This window comes from Myripristis murdjan, chromosome 24 (assembly GCF_902150065.1).
Source record: "Myripristis murdjan chromosome 24, fMyrMur1.1, whole genome shotgun sequence".
Lineage (NCBI taxonomy): Eukaryota > Metazoa > Chordata > Actinopteri > Holocentriformes > Holocentridae > Myripristis > Myripristis murdjan.
Genome location: NC_044003.1, coordinates 6,314,252 through 6,336,207, shown reverse-complemented (window position 1 = coordinate 6,336,207; position 21,956 = coordinate 6,314,252). Strand labels below are relative to the sequence as shown.

The 21,956-nt window shown below is 44.5% G+C and overlaps 1 protein-coding gene across 1 annotated transcript in view; it reads left to right on the top strand.

Moving 5' to 3' along the window:
* Window positions 1-2,516: 2,516 nt before the first annotated feature.
* Window positions 2,517-21,956, top strand: part of adgrg6 (adhesion G protein-coupled receptor G6) — an 84,439-nt gene continuing 64,999 nt past the window's right edge. Inside the window, exons 1-7 of the mRNA XM_030047822.1 lie at window positions 2,517-2,557; window positions 3,363-3,424; window positions 3,524-3,871; window positions 5,468-5,607; window positions 11,609-11,885; window positions 12,938-13,111; window positions 17,555-17,602. Of these exons, the coding sequence (XP_029903682.1) occupies window positions 2,517-2,557; window positions 3,363-3,424; window positions 3,524-3,871; window positions 5,468-5,607; window positions 11,609-11,885; window positions 12,938-13,111; window positions 17,555-17,602 (1,090 nt within the window). The remainder of the gene's footprint in view (window positions 2,558-3,362; window positions 3,425-3,523; window positions 3,872-5,467; window positions 5,608-11,608; window positions 11,886-12,937; window positions 13,112-17,554; window positions 17,603-21,956) is intronic.

Here is a 21,956-nt window from a genome sequence, read left to right as displayed (position 1 = left end):
ACGTCAGTCGATTGGCTCGGCTAATTGTAATTGCAGCTAAGATCCGAGTTTCGAATACTTCATTTGAATTCATCAGCTGAAAATGATAATCCAAACTAGAGCCTCAAATTCATGCGCATGCACAGGCTTTTGTGATGGATGGAGTGATTTAGTGAATGAGTTACATGAAAAAAAAAAAAAAACTTGCTCTGAAAAATGCATGCACAGTCAGCTTTTTTTCTGAATAAGTAAGAGTTAAAACACACACACACACACACACACACACACACACACACACACTGGTGCTTCTGACGTCTCCAGTGCGTTGGCTGTGGTTTTGGCTGTGGCCGAGGCTGAGCCCGAGATCAACGGAGGCCATTGTTACTCGGAGAGGGAGAGAAGAACCATTCTTTCCACTTTCCATTTCAACTCTTGTCTATTTTTTTTTTTTTTTTTTTTTTTTTTTTTGGTGAGGACCGGCCCGGCTCATCTTTCCAGCTGTTGTAAAAAATGATGGAAGGCTAGCCTGTTTTATGTTTCAAATGGAAACAAAGAAGAAGAAAAAAAATCCAAATTGATTAGGGACATTTGACTGGTTTCTCCCACCGATCTGCGATCACTCAAGCGAAGCTGAGTGGTGGAAGTTGCGCCATTTTTACAATTAGAGGAGTTAAGTAGTTGAGCATGGCAAATTATTTAAGCCTACGAGTCTGGGCAAAGAGCGATTTCTCTCTATATTTTGTTCAATCAGTGGAATTTAATAAGCTGCTGCAATTTCCTCTCACTTTGCGCTGCCAGTCTCTGCTTTGTTTGGCTCTCCAGACGTAATTCTTGACCTGGCATTGCCATTAGCTCTCAGGGTTTATGCAGAGGTGGAGTATCCAGAATAAAATCAGAACCACTTGACCGCCCAGATGCAATAATGCACTGGAATTTGTCTTGGTACCCCTGACGAAACAAAAAATATATTGCAGTATATTGGAAAATATCACAATACATTTCCGTATATGGGAACTAGTCTTTATATTTTCCAATATAGTGCAATATTTGAAATGTGCAATTACTTATGTATTATTCCATATACTAAAATATATACTAAAATATACTAAAATATATTAAATCTTTAATAAAAGACAAAAATGTAACAATATCACAATACATTTCCATATATGGGAACTAGTCTTTATATTTTCCAATATAGTGCAATATTTGAAATGTGCAATTACTTATATTATTATAATATTTGTATTTGTATTATTCCATATACTAAAATATATTGATGCAATATACAGTATATAAATATATTGCATTATATATGTTTCACCAATATATTATTCCATGTATTGCTAAGACATTTTCAAATACATAACATATAATTTATTGTAATTCCATATTTTAAATGTAATATATTGTAATATATTTCATGTAATATATTGGTAAATATATTTTCTTTCCGTAAGGGTATAGCATTGCTGCAGCAACATATCAGGAATCGACAGTGAATTGTTGATAGGTGACAGACGCGGCACAGGGACAGCAGTTTATTCGACAAAACGATCCAAACTTTAAAATTAAAAATACGATACATAAGCTCTTATTGCTGCACCAGCCGTTACGCTACGCCGTATTACCTGAGACAAAGTGGAAATTGGAATTCAGTTCGCTTTCATGTGGCTCGGCAGCAAATTTGGAGAAATCATCTGAAAAGTGCAAGTGTATTTCTGACTGTCTTTGTAAATTAAGGTAAACAATAATGTTAGTTACGCATACGTTTCCAAAGCATTAATTAAAGAAGAAAACTGACTTGTAGTTTCTCATTAATCATCACTTTGTTCTTATTATGCAGCAGAAAGAGAAGAAATGTTTTTTTCCCGTGCTTTAAGTAGAGTGTCCTGAAACGACAGGCCAAAACAAGGACATCCCATCAAAACTTTGTTGGAAACAGTTTGGTTAAAAGTCAGCATCCGATCCAATCCATGTCCTTGTTTCAGTCCATGATACACATGCAGCGTTCAGCGTGGCCTGCAGTGTGTCGCAGCTGAACAGAGCAAATAATCAAAGTCCACTGGAATGAGTTAGTTCTACTGAGCCGGATGGAAACGCAGGTCTTGGACTCTGTGGCATCGGCGATGACATTTTACTCCCTCGCTTGTTGTCTGGCTGAATTATATGCGTTGGACGTTTTTCAAAATCGTCCTCGCAAGCGGTGGGGTGGATAAATCTTTAATAGAAGACAAAAATGTTTCCAGCCCTCTGGCCTTCATCAGCGCTGATGAAATACTGATGAAGGCCAGCAGATTGGAAATGTTTTGGGGAGTAAAATGGTTCACCGTTTAAAGCTTTTTCTGTCGAGCGAGACCCAATTTAGCCATTATCTTCTGTCGCTCTGCGTGTCCGTCCATCTGTATGTCTTCTTCTGTCATTTTTCAGCTTCTCTCTATTCTCAATTCCCCTGTCTTTTTAATAGAAATTACTGTAAAATCTAAGTGGCATGATAATGGTGCATGTGCATGACTGGCGATGCTGCGGTTACGATTATGGCTCTGTGTTTTGTCTTCATGCTGATGAAGCTGGAAATGTCTGAACAGATTTGCAGATCCGGGTGTAACCTTTGGGCAATTTGGTGCAGTGCTAATGTCTCTCCATGTCTTTCTCTTCTGTCCTGATGAATCAGTGTTTTTGCAACTAATCAGGTGATTGATTGATTGGTTGATTGATTCCTCTCTGGGCTGCTGAATGTTTCGCTAACTGCACGACCTGTCTTGTGTGATCTTTTCCTGGTTTTAACCTGAATGCTAGAGTGGGATCTCTTAAGGAAAACTCCTTAAGAAGCACTCTTCCTTTCCCCTCTGCTCAATGTCCTCATCCTGCATCAAGTCAAGAGTCTCCTCGCTGTCTGAAGTCCTTGTAAACTCCTTGAAAACTTGCGTCCTTGTCTCCTGACCTGCTTGATGTCTCGTCCATGGGCGGTCGACAACATTGTGCTTAACTGCTGGTCTCTGTCTTGTCCAGTCGTTTACCTTACGTCCTTGAATCCTACCAACTCGTCTCCTGCCTCCTAGCGGTGGTAATGTTTGCCTCTCGTCTCATCTCCTGCTTTCCTCACATCCTTGTCTGGCTCCTACCCCCTTGTCTCCTTCTGTCTCCGTTTCCTTCGCGGCCTTGTCTTGTACGTGATGTAACCTTACCTTGGTGACAAGTACTTCACTTTGTCTTAAAATCTCAGTCCTTCTCAGTTCTGGGCTGCCCTTCAGCTGTCCTTTACGCTGTTATTTCCTTACCCTGTTTCTCCTGACTTCCTTGTCTCCTAAGCTCTATAACCCTACCTCAGTATCCCTCATGTTATTGTCCTATAAAACTTCCTGCATCTCCTTCCCTCCCAGTGCTGGACTCTCCCCAGCTCTCCTTGTGTCCTTACGTCTCCTGTCTCCTCGTATCCTAAACGGTACATCGCTACCTCAGCACTTTTAACGGCGGTTAAACTTCTTTATAAGTTCATGAATTTATGATTTATCATCCTGCCGTCTGCCCCCTCCACCTGCAGTGCTGGGCTGCGGCTCAACGAACTGTAACCTGGTGCTGACGGAGGCCCAGGGGGACTTCACGTCGCCCTGCTACCCCCAGGATTACCCCAAGTCGCAGTCCTGCAAGTGGACCATGCAGGCCCCCGCCGGCTTCATCGTCCAGCTCTCCTTCCTGGACTTTGAGCTGGAGGAGGCGCTTGGCTGCATCTATGACCGAGTCGTGGTCAACACAGGAAACACCGATGCTAAGTTCTGCGGCCTGACGGCCAACGGGCTGACGCTGAACTCTACGGGGAACGTGATGGAGCTGAGCTTTATGTCTGACTTCAGCGTGCAGAAGAGAGGGTTCAGTGTTAGCTTCCGCCACGGTAGGTTCAAGCCGGTGCCTGCTCTCCCAGTTTGCTGCCTCTGGGATCTTGTTATTAAACTGTTTAATAACTGTATCAGCTGTAATTGTCTCTCCCTGAAAGCACCTGATGGTATTTACCGCCTGCTTGGCTGAGGTGCAGGTGATAGAGTCTTATTTATGGTTGACTTAGCTGCTTAATCAAGCTCTCAGCATGTAATTGTGGCTTGCACAGAGATGGGTGCCATCCCACTTATTAAAATAAAAAAATCACAAACTGACACTGAGTTCTAGTCTATAAAAAAAAAAAAAAAACTTAACTACCCATATGCTTCTTTTACTTTTGGTTGCACTCTGCTAACAAATCTAAAAAGGGGGTGGAAGGTGGGAAGCTGATTGACAGCCACTGTTGCCAGGGTAACAGTATTCCTGCCAGCATCAAATCATTACATTAATAGATGCAATCAGAAGAAGCAGTGATACCACCAGGGATAGAAAGAACTGAGGAATGAAGTTACACCGACTTTTCAAATGACTTTCAGTGACATGTTACGATTTGTTAAGTCACATTAGTTTCTGCATAAATTAACCCTCCGCCTCAGATTGTCACAGTATTTAGATTGACTCAATAACTCTTGGCTAGCCCTAGACACCACACCATCAGTTGTGATATCATTGAATTGCCCGTTGAAAACCTCCTGCTTCCAAAACGTCAGCTTTTCATGAGCAAAGAACTTTATTTTCACAGTTTCTGTTTCAGTGAGGCTTTGAAAAAGTTTCCTAGACCCATGCTGTGAAGAGGAGCATAAAAATCCTTCAGCCGAACTTAAAAGAAGAAAATCACTAAAGTGTAGGAGGTTTTCACATGTCAGCGGTGATATGCAAACACACACACAGGGCGAACAGATCAGCATCTCACACACACACACACACACAGAGTTCCTACCATAGGAAAGGTTGGCGTCTCCGACCGCTGTGCATGTGTCTGTGTGCACGTGCCTACTGTACGTGCACGTGCGGGTTGTGTTTTTCCACTGCGCACTGGCTGTCAGTGGTTCACGCTGAGCCAACAGCAACAGCGGGGGCAGTCCTGCTGGGAAAACGCTCAGGAAACGGCGAGATGGACCGTTCAAAAAAAAAAAGATGAGCCCTCTGATTTATCAGCACTCCTGGACGAGCTGGACGTTGGGAAGTGAGGAATAATACATCATGTGGTGGATGTTTTTCATCCAGAGTGCCATACAGTATCTGTGTATATGTGGTTTTAGCAATATTTTTTGGGGGGGATGAAACCAGAAACCCTGGTAGGTAGTGCCTTGTTTTACCCACTGAGCTTCACAAAATCCCCTATAAATGTTAAAAAGCTTTTTTAAAGATGAGGCTTTGTAACACCTTTGTGAAGATGAGACTGTTTCTTTCTGTACGGTCAAAAAAAAAGAAAAGAAAAAAGAAGCGGACAACAGAGCAGATTTGATAGTAAAGAGCGTAAATGTAAAACCCTCATTGGGTCACTTTTGTTAATCCCTTATCGTCATCTTTTTCCCGTGATGATGTATCTTCACCCTTCCTTCCTTCTTTCCTTCTTTCCTTCCGTCCTTCCTTCCTTCCTTCCTTCCAGTTGCCGTGGCGCTGAGGAACCAGAAGGTCACCATAACCGGCAACAACGGCAAGGTCACCAAGGTCGCCGGCTCTGTTTCCATACCGACGCTCAGACACCTGACCGTGTGCTTCGAGGTGGCACGCTCCAGCCAAAAACAGGTAACACACACACACACACACACACACACACACGGGTAACACATTAAACCCTACTAGCGTTAGTAAAGTGACACAGGAAGTGTTCTCTGGTTTGTAGCTCTGGGAGAACATTCCTCACGACCACAGTAAATATTTCATTGTTTGCCGGTTACAATGAGAGGGGCATCGGTGTGTGATTGTTAAGCGTAAGCTCAAAGAACTGAACCCACAATGCAGATACGGTGGAAAAATAAACAGTTTTTAATAAACAGAAAAACAATCCAAAATGACAAGACGAAGCTCGGAGATATCCGGGGATGGCTGGGCGCAGCAGGCTGGACACGGGGAGGCAGGCAGGAGGCGAGGGCAGGCAGGGCAGGGTCACGCGAGCGTGTAGGACGAACTGGCGATGAGTGGAAGTCTGAGCCGGGGTTATAAAGGCAGTTGATTGGTGAGGTAATGACTGAATGGAAACCAGGTGCGTGAGCGGGAACAGGTGAGTGGAGAGACCAATGAGCCTGCCACGCCCAGCCTAGGGGAGGAAACAGACACACACACACACACAACACAGGGGGAGGGGGAAACAGGAAAACAGAAAAAAACACACAGATGCGACTCCTAACAGTACCCCCCCCTCAACGGGCGCCTCCTGGCGACCCAGGCTTGTCAGGATTGGCCCGATGGAAATCCTCGATGAGAGCAGGGCTGAGGATGAATGAGCGGGGCACCCAGGAGCGTGCCTCAGGTCCATACCCCTCCCAGTCGACCAAGTACTGCAGACCACGCCCCCGACGCCGGACGTCCACCAGCCGGCGGACGTCAAAAGCTGGGTGGTTATCAATGACCCGGGGGGGTGGAGGGGGTTCGGAAGGTGGGCACAGAGGGCTAGTGGAGACGGGCTTGAGATGAGAGACGTGGAAAGTAGGATGGATCTTGAGATTGTTAGGGAGCGTGAGCTTGACTGCAGAGGGGTTGATGATTTCCTTGACAGGGAAGGGGCCAATGTACCGGGGTGAGAGTTTACGTGATTCAGTCAGTAATGGAATATTTTTGGTACATAACCAGACTAACTGACCTGGCTGGTAGGGAGGGGCTGGGTTCCTGTGGCGGTTGGCTGATCTCTGGGTTGACTCCTGGGTGCGCTCCAATGCGGTGCGAGTGTCTTGCCACACTTTCTTGCAGCGACGGATATGTTCCTGCACAGAGGGCACAGATAAGTCAGCCTCCTGGCTAGGGAACAAGGGAGGCTGATATCCCAGAGATGCCTCGAAGGGCGAGAGTCCGGTGGCAGAGCTGGAGAGAGTATTGTGGGCGTATTCCACCCACGCCAACTGGGAGCTCCATGTAGTGGGGTTGGTCTCCGTCATGCAGCGGAGTGCGGACTCCAGAGCCTGGTTGGTCCTTTCGGTCTGACCGTTTGTCTGGGGATGGTAGCCGGAGGAGAGGCTCACGGAGGTCCCCATAGCCCTGCAAAATGCCTTCCAGACCTTAGAAACAAACTGAGGGCCACGATCAGACACGATATCTACGGGGATCCCATGGAGACGGACAACATGTTCGACAAGCAGCTCGGCAGTAGTGAGTGCAGAGGGCAGCTTGGCGAGAGCCACGAAATGAGCAGCCTTAGAAAAGCGATCAACAATGGTAAGAATCGCTGTTTTACCTCTGGAGGCCGGAAGGCCGGTGACGAAATCTAAGGCCACGTGAGACCAGGGTCTGCCGGGAATAGGCAGTGGGCGGAGTAATCCAGCAGGTGACTGGTGCGAAGCCTTACTACGGGCACAAGTGGTGCAGGCCGCCACAAACTCCCGGGTGTCTGCGTCCATGCTGGGCCACCAAAAATGCCGCCGAAGAAGGTCCAGCGTGCGCCTGGCTCCCGGATGACAGGCAAAGGGGGACGTGTGAGCCCACAGCAGGACCTGTGAGCGTACAGAGTCAGGCACAAACAGACGGTTAGCAGGGCCGTTACCTGGGTCAGGGTGCTGGCGCTGGGCATCCCTCACAGCTTTCTCTATCCCCCACGAGAGCTGAGCGACCACCATACTGGGGGGAATGATGGGTTCGGGAGCAGGATTGGTCTCCTGCACAGAAAACTGGCGGGACAGGGCATCAGGCTTGATGTTACGAGAGCCGGGGCGGTATGTGAGGTTGAAGTTGAAACGGCTGAAGAACAGTGCCCATCTGGCCTGGCGGGAGTTCAGCCTCTTGGCAGACTGAATGTAAGCCAGGTTCTTGTGGTCGGTCCAAACCAAGAACGGTATTTCGGCCCCCTCCAGCCAGTGCCGCCACTCCTCCAAAGCCATCTTGACGGCTAACAGCTCTCTGTTGCCAACGTCGTAGTTGCGCTCTGTGGGGGACAGACGACGGGAAAAGAAAGCACAGGGATGCAAGCGGTTACCAGGACCTGCACACTGTGACAACACAGCCCCGACCCCAGTGTCAGAAGCGTCGACCTCCACAACGAACTGCTTACTGGGGTCAGGCTGGATGAGCACAGGTGCAGAAGAGAACAAACCCTTGAGCTTAGCAAAGGCTTTGTCTGCCTCCGGGGACCAACAGAACACCACATTGGAGGAAGTGAGTCTGGTGAGAGGAGAGGCAACCTTACTGTAGTCCCGGATGAACCGCCGATAAAAGTTGGCAAACCCCAGGAAGCGCTGCAGCTCCTTACGGGTCCCAGGCACTGGCCACTCCTCCACTGCCCGGATCTTGCTTGGGTCCGCCTGGATCCTTCCACTCTGGATGATGTAACCCAGGAATGAGACTGAGTCTGAGTGGAACTCGCACTTTTCGGCCTTGACATAAAGGCGATTCTCCAACAGTCTGGAGAGTACCTGGGAAACATGAGAGATGTGCTCGTCCAGGGAACTGGAAAAAATCAAAATGTCATCTAGATACACAATGACAAAACAGTTCAGAAAGTCACGAAGAACATCGTTAATGAGTGCTTGGAAGACAGCAGGGGCGTTGGTGAGGCCAAATGGCATGACCAAGTATTCGAAGTGGCCCAGTGGTGTATTGAACCCTGTCTTCCACTCATCTCCTTCTCTGATTCTCACCAGATGATAAGCGTTCCTTAGGTCCAGCTTGGAAAAAATCTTGGCCCCTTCAAGGGAACAAAGAGCAGAGTTAATCAATGGGAGAGGGTATTTATTTTTCACAGTTATGTTGTTTAACCCCCGAAAATCAATACAAGGGCGTAAAGTAGTGTCTTTCTTCTCCACAAAAAAGAAGCCTGCACCGAGAGGGGAGGACGATGGGCGGATGATCCCAGCCGCCAGAGACTCCGAGATGTATTTCTCCATAGCCACCCTCTCGGGTTTTGACAGATTATACAGCCGGCTCGAAGGGAGCGCGGCACCAGGCAATAAGTCTATAGCACAATCATAAGGGCGATGGGGAGGTAAGGACATGGCTCGATCTTTACTAAATACCTCCTGTAAGTCATGATATTCAGTAGGTACATTGGACAGGTCTGGGGGTTTACTCTCTTCAGGAGGTGATATAATGGCTCCACCTGGTGGGGGTAATGCAGATTGGAGACAGAGAGAATGACAGTGGGTGCTCCAGCCCCGAATCTTTCCAGTGGACCAGTCAATCTGAGGGTTATGTGAGTTTAGCCATGGAAAGCCTAGGACCAGAGGAGTCTGAGGTGCAGAAATCAGGTTGAAGGTGAGTTGTTCACAGTGATTGCCTGAGATGATAAGCGTTATGGGTGGTGTCTTGTGAGTTACCTCTGCAAAGGCATTCCCATCCAGAGCTACAGCAGGAATGGGCTTATCCAGTGGCAGAGCAGTGCACCCCAGCTGCTTAGCCAGCTCTTGGTCCAACAAGTTATCTTCAGCGCCGGAATCAATCAGGGCCTGGAGAGGAAAAGACACATTCCCGGCACACAAAGTAGCAGGTACTTGCAAACGAGTTAAAGGAGGGGAATTAGCGGGAGAGAGTGGGCTCGCCAGTACCCCCACACCTACTGACGAGCCATCCCTTTTGGCCGCACAGGACAAGAAGTGACGTAATGACCGGGCTTACCGCAGTACAGGCACTCACCAGCTCGAATCCTGCGGAGGCGCTCCTCGGCGGTTAGTTTAGTCCGGCCCAGCTGCATGGGCTCCTCCTCCGCAGGTCGAGCTGGCGGATGTTCGGGGGTGCCTGACTGGGTAGCAACACCGGTCGGGGGCGGACGAGAGGGTCTCGGCTGGAGCGGAGTGCCGGCACCGGGAAGACGGACGGCCCTCTCTTGACGTCTCTCCCGGAGCCGGTTATCCAACCTGATGGCAAGGGAAACCAGAGAGGTTAAGTCTTTTGGCTCGTCACGAGCCGCTAGCTCGTCCTTGATTTGTTCATTCAGCCCCTTAACGAACACTGCCTGTAAAGCTGCGTCATTCCACGCAGCATCAACAGCAAGGGTCCAAAAATCCACGGAGTAATCTGCCACGGAGCGGTTTCCTTGACGAAGGCTGAGGAGACGGCTGGAAGCGCTGCCTCCGTGGCTCGGGTGGTCAAAAACAAGTTTAAGGTGGTCCTCGAAGTCCTTGAAACGGAGAGACGGCATATCGGTGCTGGAGCTGTATGCCTCTGCCCACGACAGCGCTCTGCCCCTCAACAGTCCAATAACATAATTAATTTTAGCCCCGTCAGTGGCAAAAGATAGAGGCCGCTGACGGAAAACCAAGGCACATTGTAGCAAAAAACCACGACATTTCTCCAAATCTCCATGAAACGGTTCAGGGTCACTCACGTGATTGTCTCTGAGTGGCGATGTAGCCGGAGCCTGTGGAGTTGCCACCGCTTTCATAGAAGTGGCGAGCTCAGCGACCTGCTGAGTGAGCTGGGTGACGGTGGCCATCAGCGTCTGGTTACTGTCCGCCAACCCCAAAAGCACTTGCTCGTGCGAGTTCAGCAGGGCGCCTTGTTTACTCAAAGCCTGAGCTACCGGATCCGCGGGGTTCATGTCGAGGCCAGTTCGTTCTGTTAAGCGTAAGCTCAAAGAACTGAACCCACAATGCAGATACGGTGGAAAAATAAACAGTTTTTAATAAACAGAAAAACAATCCAAAATGACAAGACGAAGCTCGGAGATATCCGGGGATGGCTGGGCGCAGCAGGCTGGACACGGGGAGGCAGGCAGGAGGCGAGGGCAGGCAGGGCAGGGTCACGCGAGCGTGTAGGACGAACTGGCGATGAGTGGAAGTCTGAGCCGGGGTTATAAAGGCAGTTGATTGGTGAGGTAATGACTGAATGGAAACCAGGTGCGTGAGCGGGAACAGGTGAGTGGAGAGACCAATGAGCCTGCCACGCCCAGCCTAGGGGAGGAAACAGACACACACACACACACAACACAGGGGGAGGGGGAAACAGGAAAACAGAAAAAAACACACAGATGCGACTCCTAACAGTGATTTCCTAAATTTAGTGGCATTGCCCTTTATTTTTCAGGAGAAACAATAGATGTCTAAAGTATTCTGAGCAGGTTGAACTGTGCTGGGAGGTATGAATATTAAAATCAAGCGACTTTTCAAACTGAGCAGAAAAAGGATCTCGATGAAGCAGAGGCCACTGTGCTGAAAACTGAAAATAAACTCCAAAATTCACCCGATTATCATGTTTACGTCCATGAATGAGTTCTTAAATTAAATACATCCTGTTTACGTCAGTAGAAAGAATGGATTTTGATGTGTAGATGTGCATACTATATGTGTGTACAATATCGTTTTAATGCACAATATTTATTCAGATTTAGATTTTTTTTTTTTTTAATTTCCTGTCATTGTTTTTAAGATTTGGTGACTGTTTAATGCCATTTTCAAACAGCAAAAAAAAAAAAAAAAAAAAGTCTCTTATCTAATTTTGTATGTGGCACACTTGAGGCAGCTCCTAATAAAAATGTATAGATACCTGTTTATACCTTTTTTTTTTTTTTACCTATTTATACCTATTTATCGTTGTTTTTGATTATTGCCATTTTCACCTTGAGTTGGTCACTTGAAAATTGGTAACGTTTGCGTTTGTCGCTCATCAGAAAGAGCAGATCTTCACGTACTCTGACGATGACGACACGGCGCTGAGCTTCGGCTCCACTCGGAGCAGCATGGAGCTGGAGGTGGACGAACAGGTCTGCTCCCTCGACTCCATCATCACCGCGTCTGACCTCACGTCCTCCATGAAGCCCCTGTGTGTGACCTGGACGGCGTCCACCGGCCGCGTGGCCGTTTATTTCAACGGCAACTACCGAGCCAAGACCTGCTCGTCCACCAGTGGGCGCTCCGTGCCGTCCGGAGGGGAGTTCCGGTTAGGAGGTGAGCGCAGCGGGGGGGACCTCAAGTGATGTTTTATTATAAATGAATGTCACTTTGTCCACTCCCAGGTGAAGAGCGTGAGGTTGCTTTCAGTGCAGCAGCAGTAGTCTGAGATTTGCTCAGGATTACTTTCTTCAGTGATCTTAGAAGGTCCAGCTGTTTTTGTGCTTTCTTCACCAGTGGTAATAGTCCAGTCATTTTATGAAAACACCTAGGACAAATTGCAAGAGAAGCAAACTCAACTGATTTTGTATCCTCAGTTTGTCCTGAGTGAGGGAAAAAAAGTCCCAAGGAATCCCATTGGTGGAAAGTTTTGAAAATCACCTTTATATGACCATATAATACCAAAAAACACTGTTTTTAACACACAGGGGAAAGGGGTTCAAAATTTTACTTTCAGATATCACTATAAAAATTCACAAGTTGATTACACACACAAAGACAAGAAAAAAAGTCAATTACAAGTTCTTCGAATTATTCTGTTTACCCATGTATATCACACATTATCTGGTTTGATATGCGCTAATTGGAATATATGCCAGGACATATATTCCAATTAAAAGGTTACTATATGTATAGTAACCTTTTAATTCACTGTTTAAATATCTGTTCTGGCATTTATTCCAAAGTAAAATGTTGAACCTCTTTCCCCTGTGTGTTAAAAAGGGCATTTTTTTTGGTATTATATGGTCATAAATAGGTGATTTTCAAAACTTTCCACCAATGGGATTCCTTGGGACTTTTTCCCCCTCACTCAGGACAAACTGAGGATACAAAATCAGTTGAGTTTGCTTCTCTTGCAATTTGTCCTAGGTTGACCCCAATTTTGGCCTAAAATTACTGGACTATAAAGATATACAATATGCAAGGGTGCACTGTGGTGAACCACCCATTTAAGTGCAATAGGAATTAGGGAAATTATAATAAAGAGATAACAAAGGCTACTACCAACTGTAAGGCTGCCAGCTGTAACCTCTGTGGCACATTCTCAACTTTTCTGATGTCCTTGTTGACTTTTCTTGTTGATTTTTTTTTTTTTTTTGCCATCTCAGGGCAGCACAGCTTCGACGGAGCCATCTATAACTTCCGGATGTGGGATTACGCCATGACGGTGCAGCAGCTGGCGGCGCTGACCTGCGACACCACGGGGAATATCATCGACTGGGACAACAGCTACTGGGACATCCCGTCATCGCTGGCCCAGACCGACTCCATGCTCAGCTGCAGTGAGTATCCCGAGGCAGAGTCACTTTGCGGCGGCTTGCACGAGCAGTTTGGACAGGTTAACTGGTGCCTACACATGAAGTGAAAATGTGGATAACAGCAAAATAAGACGGATAAATACTTAGAGTGCACTGTAACTCTGCTAAACAAGGAAATGCGTAACACGTACCGTACCATTTTGTAATTTTCCGGCATTTATTCCCTTTGAATTGTTGTGTCTTTTGTCTGGGTTGGATCAGTTTGAGCAAAACATAGCCAAGTAAACAAAAAGTATAACTTCAACCTGGTCGCCAGGAAAAGATGTTGGTGTTTTACATTTCTGCAAACCAAGAATACTTTGAAATGTCTTGTTTTCAAGATTCCTGACACAGGTGAGGTCGGGCATTGAACAATGCTCCTGCAGACCACGGTTTGAGTCCCGTGTCAATTGAACAGTGTTAATTTAACATTTGCGGTCTAATATTAGCGGACATGGATCGTGACCTTTTCCTAACCTTTAACCAAGCCGTTTTGGTGGCTAACGAGGCTAACGAAAGTGATTAAAGGAGCTAAGGAGCTAACGTGATCTAGCATTTGCACTGACTACAAGTCTAAATTTATTTTTTCTAAACATATTTTTGGCTCACAAATGTTGACTTTTCCACATATTTGTTGGTTTGCAGAATCCTAAAAATGGTAACCATTTATTCTGGCAACTGGGTTGATACATTTTTTTTCTTTTTTTTTTTTTTTCCAAATGCTGAAACAAAGTGTGAAGATGTGTCACTCCGCCAAGTTTTGTCAAAAATGAGATCAGTGGTCAAGTTTGAAATTCGCCAAGTTTGACATTTTATTCGTGTGAAAACTGGACCGATGGGCATGCATCATCAGCCACAGCGCTCCCTTCAGGCCAGTCTGTGCATTTTCCAACATGAGACCTCGGCTGTGTGAGTCTCCCCCGGTCCCAGCCGGGAGACAAAACAGGACGATATCACAGTTGGAATGTTTTAATCTGGTTGCTATCAGGCTGAAATTACAAGCGGACAGATTCTGGTAAACCGTCACCGCTGCTGATATCTCACAGTAATGCACCGCAGCAGCCGGCCTGCCAGCCAGTCAGGAGGCATTTAAAGACCAAAAACACGGTGGGCTGGTGAAATAATGAAACACACACACACACACACACACACACACACACACATTCAAACAAGCATGCACTTATACATTTAAATGATGTATTTCTATCACTGTTGCTTGTAGTCGTCTTGGATAAAAGTGCACTCATGAATGCATACACACACCCAAACTTGCATGCACACACACATGCACTTGTAGACAGACGCACACACACACACACACACACACACACACACTTATTTAATAGTAACAGTGATCGTACTTGAAACCAGGTTTACACAATCAACAGTTTTCACACAGCATTTAAGTATTAACCATGAGATTATGTGTGTGTGTGTGTGTGTGTGTGTGTGTGTGTGAGGGAGAGAGAGAGAGAGACAGAGAGCGAGAGAGAGAGCGAGAGAGTAAGACCTCTTATTTAAAAGTGCTGTAAATGTGTGTGTAGCCACAGGAGGTTAGCCACAGTGGTTTCAGTGAAATGCCTGCCAACACTGTACCCACTGGAGAATGGGCCTCTGTGTGTGTGTGTGTGTGTGTGTGTGTGTGTGTGTGTGTGTGTGTGTGTGTGTGTGTGTGTGTGTGTGTGTCCCAGAGAGAACCAAGAAACTAAGTGCAGAATCATGCATTTCTCGAAACCACTGTAGGTCTCCAGAGAGAAAGCACACACACACACACACACACACACACACACACACACACACGGATGGTTAACACACTTCAGCTTTTCTTGTTCAACCTGGCATTTAATCTGCTGTGACCCAGAGAGAGAGAGACATTATGCGCCCCTGTGTGTCATATATTTAAATTAATCCTTTTTTTTTTACTCTCTTAATTATATTATATTAGCATATGAATCCACTATAGACACACACACACACACACACACACACACACACACACACACAACACTTTTAAGGTAAAGTTTAGAAACTCATCAGACCTTTAATGCCGCCTGAATTAGATTAGATTAAGTGAGATTTTAACGGCCCTGCTCCAGTTTCCCCACGGTGGAAGAAAACGTTTAATCTCATCTAATGCAACACTGCAACACTGGAGTATATTAAATTATTACACACAAATGAAAGAAATATTGAGTGTGCATTAATTCGCGGCGTGTTTGCACGGTGGGTAAATAAATAACAAAGAGAAATACTGAGGTGTATTTTTATCGTGCATCAATACGGCATCATCTTGTGTAAAAATGAAAATAACAGAATGACAGCAGTAAATGCACTAAATGAGACAAAGAAACTGAAATATATGCAAAATATGAGTAAATGTATTGTGAAGATGTGACTGTACTGTAAACACACAAGTGAGTGAGAGAATATGAGAAAATCACATATGTTGGTATAATTTCTGGTATACAGCAGGCCATATAATCTGATTAGAAAGGATCCTCAGCGGCCGGTTATTTCTTCAGATTGGGTTTATTTGCCGAGTCAGCCTTTCATTTTGCCTCTCTTTGGACAGATCCGACACACACACTCACACACACTCACACACACTCACACACCCAGAGACACAGCCGACCTGAATAATTACAATACTGTCCCATGAGGCAGAGTGTGTGATGTGTGGAAAAAATATATAGGAACTTTTACGCTTTACGAAAAGGTGTTGTGCTGCGTTCAAGTGCTGGTAGGAAAGTCCGACACCTGGGACGTAAACGCTGGCCTCTTGTCAGTGCTGCGTTCACAGACTGCAGTAATTTAAAAAATAAACCAGGTGGACAAACAATAACCAAAAACTGTTACAGAAGAGCTTTGTTCTGTTTTGGTTTGCCGAGTGAATTTTAGGTAGACTGGATTGGAGTGGGTTGGATTAGATTAGATCAGATCAGATTAGATTAGATTAGATTAGATTAGATTAGATTAGATTAGATTAGATTAGATTCTATTCGATTCGATTTGATTCGATTCGATTAGATCACATTACATTTGCTGAATTAGATGTGATTAGATCATATTGGTTGAATCAGATTAGATTGGATTAGATTAGATAACATGGCATTGGCTGAATTAAATGAGATTAGATCATACTAGCTGAATTAGATTTCGATCAGGTTAGATTAAATTAGATCAGATTAGATGACATCGCATGGCATTTGCTGAATTAGATGAGATTAGATCAGATTGGCTGAATTAGGTTTACATTAGATTAGAGTAGAGTAGAGTAGATTAGATTACATTTGATTAGGTCAGATTATATTAGGTTAGAATAAATTAGATCAGATTAGACATGACATTGGCTAAATTAGACTAATTAGAGATTAAGATCAGACTGGTAGAATTAGATTTTGATTAGATTGTCTTAGATTACATTACATTACATTACTTTGGATTAGATTAGATGACATGACATGAAATTTGAATTAGATGAGATTAGATTTGATTAGGTCAGATTATATTAGGTTAGATTAGATTATATTATGCTGGATTGGTTGAATAAGAATAGATTACATCAGATTACATTAGATTTAGATTAGGTTAGATTAGATTAAATTAGATTAGATTAGATCAGAGAAATTGGTTCGTGAGCAGCAGATCATGAGTTACAGATAGGAAAAAAGGGGAAAAAATGGAGATTGAACCTACAGTACGACAAATAATCCCAGTAAATAACATAAAAATCCAATTATACTGAAAGCAGAAGAACAAAGTAAAGGCAGAGATTAAGGCTCAGCGTCTTCACTGAAGTTTCAAATGCAAGTTATTCAGCTGTCAAGGTGAAACAGGTGTGAGGCAGAAATCTGTTCTTGTCAAATGGCTTCAAGGTTTGTTCCAGTAAATAATTAAAGCAATCAGAATAATCCAGAACGGGAAGATAATCATCATTTTGTTGTGAAAGTTTTATTCTTGACGCTGGGATATATGAGTCATTACCTTGTTCTTTTATTTTATTTATTTTATTATTTTTTTAGGATTCATGAGCTGAGAAAAAGCTGAAACCCATGTTGCCGTCTCTTGAATTTACTAATTACCGCGGTGACGTCTGTTATTAACTGATCGCTTAATTGACACACATCCTTGATCAGCTAATTATTATACTCCACTGATTAAATGACTAATTGCCCGTGTTTTGTCTGTTATCATGTAATTGACTGTTCGACCTTGCCTCGATGTGATTGGTGCAAAGCTGTAACAGATTTTGTCATGTTGCTTAATGAGATGTTAATTGATCGCTTGATTGACCTCGTATTAATTGTTGTATCACCAGAAGCTTTAATTAATATTGATGTTATCCTGAAGTGAGTGACTGCCGGTGTTGTAGCCGTCATTAACTGACTGCTTTACTTGATGTGCACTAATCTCTTCTTCTCTTCACAGTCTGCTACCCTCATTGCATTCGCTTAACTACCGCTGCGCCAACTAGTGGTGAGTGCTGCTAACAACCTGCCAATGAATGTCTGTGTGTATGTATGTGTGTATGTTTCCCTGTGTATGTACAGTGTCATTTTGCCTGCGCTAACACACCTCTGTTTCTGCATTTTGTGTTTGGCACAGCATCATGTCAAATAAAATAATCATTTATAACAACATCGCAGCATGGACTGTAAAATTAAAATGTTTGAAGGTGAAATCTCTGCTAAGGGGGTTACGTCATCGCCTCCGTCTGTCTGCGATAACTCAAAACGTACCGGCCGGATTTGCGCAAAACTTGGTAGGAAGGTTCGTCACAGGCCAGCGAAGAAGTGGCTGAATTTTTGGGCTGTTCAGCCGTAAAGGGGCGTGGCCGCGGGCGGGGCTTAACATGAACCAGGGCCATAATTTCCAGCTGTAACATCACAAACCCCAGCTTGGATGTCGGTCAAGGGTTGGTTGAAGGTGGCACCAACCAACTAAACACCATGGCCGAAAAGGGACGTGTCCTATGACCGCTTTGCAGAAAAGGGGCGGGGCTTAGTGTGGACAATCGAGGTTGACTGAGGCCTTGTCCACACTAATAGGAATATTTTTCTAGACATATATTTTCCCACTCAGTCTACACGAGAACACAGAAATGACTACAAACTCTCAAACAAGCATTTTAGGCGAAAAAATCAACAAGAATCTCCTGGGCGTGCGAGGTGAGCCTGTTTTCCTGAAGGTAAAACAAAAACAACAGCAACTAATTATTTATTCCTATACAGTTATTTGACATTTGTTTCCGCACCTTTATTTTTTGCCACACAACCCAAGGTGCTATGGCAAAACCAAAAGCAAAATGTGACTTACATGTGTTGCCACATGTGTTCCCAAACACTCCGTTTCACAAATCCTCATGGATACACGGAAAAAAATCTCACACTTTTTGCATAATGTCAGCTCGTATATCACCAGCTACAGTGTTGTTTTAAGCCCTAGACGTATGTTTCAGACTCAACTGCGTCTACTTTTGCAGAGATGAGGGCGAATGATCACGTATCGCACTATTCATTTTTCACTTTTATTGATCAAAACTGATCAGTGTGCCTCCATAATGGGAGCCAGTTGTCAGTTTATTCATATTAGTCACTATGTAGATTCATGCTTGCACAATTAGTTAATTAATATATTAGCCAATCAACAGAAGAGTAAATGATTATAATTTCGGTAATCTAGTTGCCTCAGTCATTTATCAAGTAATACATTTGCTACGGCTTTAAAAGTATAGAATTGCTTCAGTTTTCTCTGTATTAAGTTTATATCATTCTAAAATGAATATAAACTTATAATAATGAGTAATTTTAAGATCTTACATTGGACTCATCATCATTTTTAACATTTTATAGACAAAATGATTCACTGATCAGTAACAACATTAATTGATAGATGAATTAATACACACATATGATGATGTGTTTCTAAGTACTTTTCAGGCAGATTTAAGTTGATTTTGTAATAAGCGCAGTGTGTGTTGACTGGGTTTGGGCTGCAGTGATGCGTTCAGGCCGCCATGGGAGGTTCGGGACGGCCCAGAGCCTCTCGTTTCTGTTTCACTGCTTCATAAAGGAAAAACTTCAAGGACATCCCACTGACGAGCGCAGACACACAGCCTGATCACATACATCCACACACACACACACACACACACCACCTTTCCCACTCACACACACACACACTTGCGTAAGGAGCTTCATCTGAGCAGTTCAAAGGCCCGTCAGCCTCACGAGGGTTTCTCTCGCCTCGGGACGCTGTCGTAAAACGTCTTCATTCTCGATACTGTGAAGAACTCCATGCTACAGTAATGTGAAGCTGATTTAAAAAAAAAAAAAAAAAAAAAGAAGTCGTTGAAATAGCACATGTTGGCAGCCCAAACAGAGCAAGACATATGGAAGACAGTAAAAACCGTGATTCAGATTCCTCCCACAAGTCTGCCTTTGCATTCACAGGATTTATTGGCTCGCGGCGCTGCCTTAATTATGGAATTAGTGATAAATAAGATAAGATTAACTTAATTGATCCCTGAGGGGGAACCGGGTCGTTGCAGCAGCGAAGAACAGAGGAGTCGTTTTGGGAGCACAAAGGCGAACGTGTTCATTGTCGAGTCCCAGATGTGTGCAGTTTGCAGATTTAAAGATTTATAAGTTGCGTCTGCACAGTGTCAGGATGCAACTGCTTCCATAACCAAAACATATTACACATGCATGCTTCATATAGCAGCAGCTATCGTTACAGCCAAGCCCAGACATAATGCATGTACTTTAATTTATTCGTTTAATTTAATTTAAAAAAAAGAAAAAAACCTTACTGCCTCATTTTTTATAACTACAAATCATGGTGATTAATATTATTGGAAAGTTAATTTGAAAGGAAATTGGGTGTTTGTGAGGCTCCTTTGAGGGTGGCTTCAGTGTCAAAACGGAAAGCTAATTAATTTCCTTTTTTTCTAACATCATCTTTCAAGTCTTATCTAAGATATTCACAGCTAAAAAAAAAATAATACTGTCTAATGTCAGCGTTTAAGACAGGTGTACAGTGAATTACGAATTTCTTGCAATTAGGTGTTTATTTTTTTTTTTTTTTGCACATATTTGGTGGCACAGCTTTGTTTTTAACTTTATTGGTGCTGTCATCCAGGAGAGATGCAAACCCACAAGAAAGTCGCAGTCGTGTAGAGAAAGTCTCCATCCAAGGCAAAAGTTTTACCATAACAGGACACACATATTAATTAAAAAAAAAAACACAACAACATTATAGATTTCAGCTTTTAGTCCTCACTGATTCATATTAAGAGGCCTCATTGTCGTGTGCAGAAATTTGCAAACTGAGACGTGGACGACGTGAAATCCATTAACGGCTGTGAGGTGTTAGTCTTGTTTTATTTCAAAGGCAGGAAAAAAAAAAAAAAGATGCTAAAAATAGTCGGCGACAACGAGGAAACACCGGCGAGCTGAACGTGCGTCACATGGACGGTCATTCAAATCGGCTTCATTTGCATTTCCACATGACGGACACAGGCGGGCTGCGGTTCATGGGAAGACGTAGCGTAACTCGGCGGCTCTGATGTTTTCTGTAAATCCGCCGTAAACGTGACACACGACCTCACGGAGGCTTGAAAAAAACTGAGCCCGCCGCAGCCTTTGAGAGGGTTTCCAAGCTGCCGCGCCTTCTTTGTCAGCCGCCTCGCTTTCCCAACCTGAGAAGTTCATGTCACACCTTTTTTTTTTTTTTTTTTTATTATTATTATTTTCCACTCGGAGAGGTGCGCTTGATTTTGTTTACCTTGAAAATGTAGTTTTCGGTTTTTACGAGGCTCCCGCCGCGGCCTGGACCATTTGAAGCCATTTTTATGTCTCTCTTTGGTCTGGTAATGAGAGCGCTGTTGATACAAGCAGAGAGAGAGAGAGAGAGCGAGCGAGCGCTGTCGCCAGGCGCCTGCCGAGCTCTGCGTGCATGTGTGTGTGTGTGTGTGTGTGTGTGTGTGTGTGTGTGTGCATGAAAATGGGGGGGACAGTTGTGTGAACTAATCCATCCGATGCATGTGTGCTTAGGTAAGTACTTTGGATGTTCGCTTGATCCTCTGTGCATATGTGTGTGATCGGTGCTCGCTTCACTGTGTGTTTGTGTGTCTTTCATCTCCCGGTGATGGCCAAAGGGTGTGTAGGAGACACCTACACACACACACACACACACACACACACACACTCGGAGCAGCGGTGCCTGTCTGTCTCCCTGCCTAATCCCCCGTTAAAGGAAGGCCTCGACTCTCTGACAGACAAACTGTTTGATCAGCTTGGCTCGGTGCGTCTGGGCGGCTGGCAGCGCCTCCTCTCCTCTCTCCGCTGTTTATTTCTCCTTTACATGCTGACGCCGGGTTTCTCATCGAGCCTCCTCAAGCAGGACCTGGCCGCTGCGAAGGAATTCGAGATTCGAGACACATTCAGTTCACTTCAGGGCCACTTTCTGACTGGAAAACCGTGAACGTGAAATCCTATTCAGGAGTCAATAAAATGAATTACAGTTGTCCCTCGCTAGAACGCGGTTCACCTTTTGCAGCCTCGCAGTTTCGCAGATTTTTTTTTAGTGCAATTTTGCATCCTTTTTTTTTTTACTGGACTTTGAGAGTATTTAAACAAGAGAGAAAAGTGAGAAAATGTTAATGCCTGTCTGAGAAAAGTGTATAAAGTGTGTAGTGAGGGGTTTTACAGCCTTAAAATATCTAGAATAATTGTAATAAAATAAAGCGGACTACTTGGCGGATTTCGCCTATTGCGGGTTATTTTTTAGAATGTAACTCCCGCGATAAACGAGGGACCACTGTATCCCA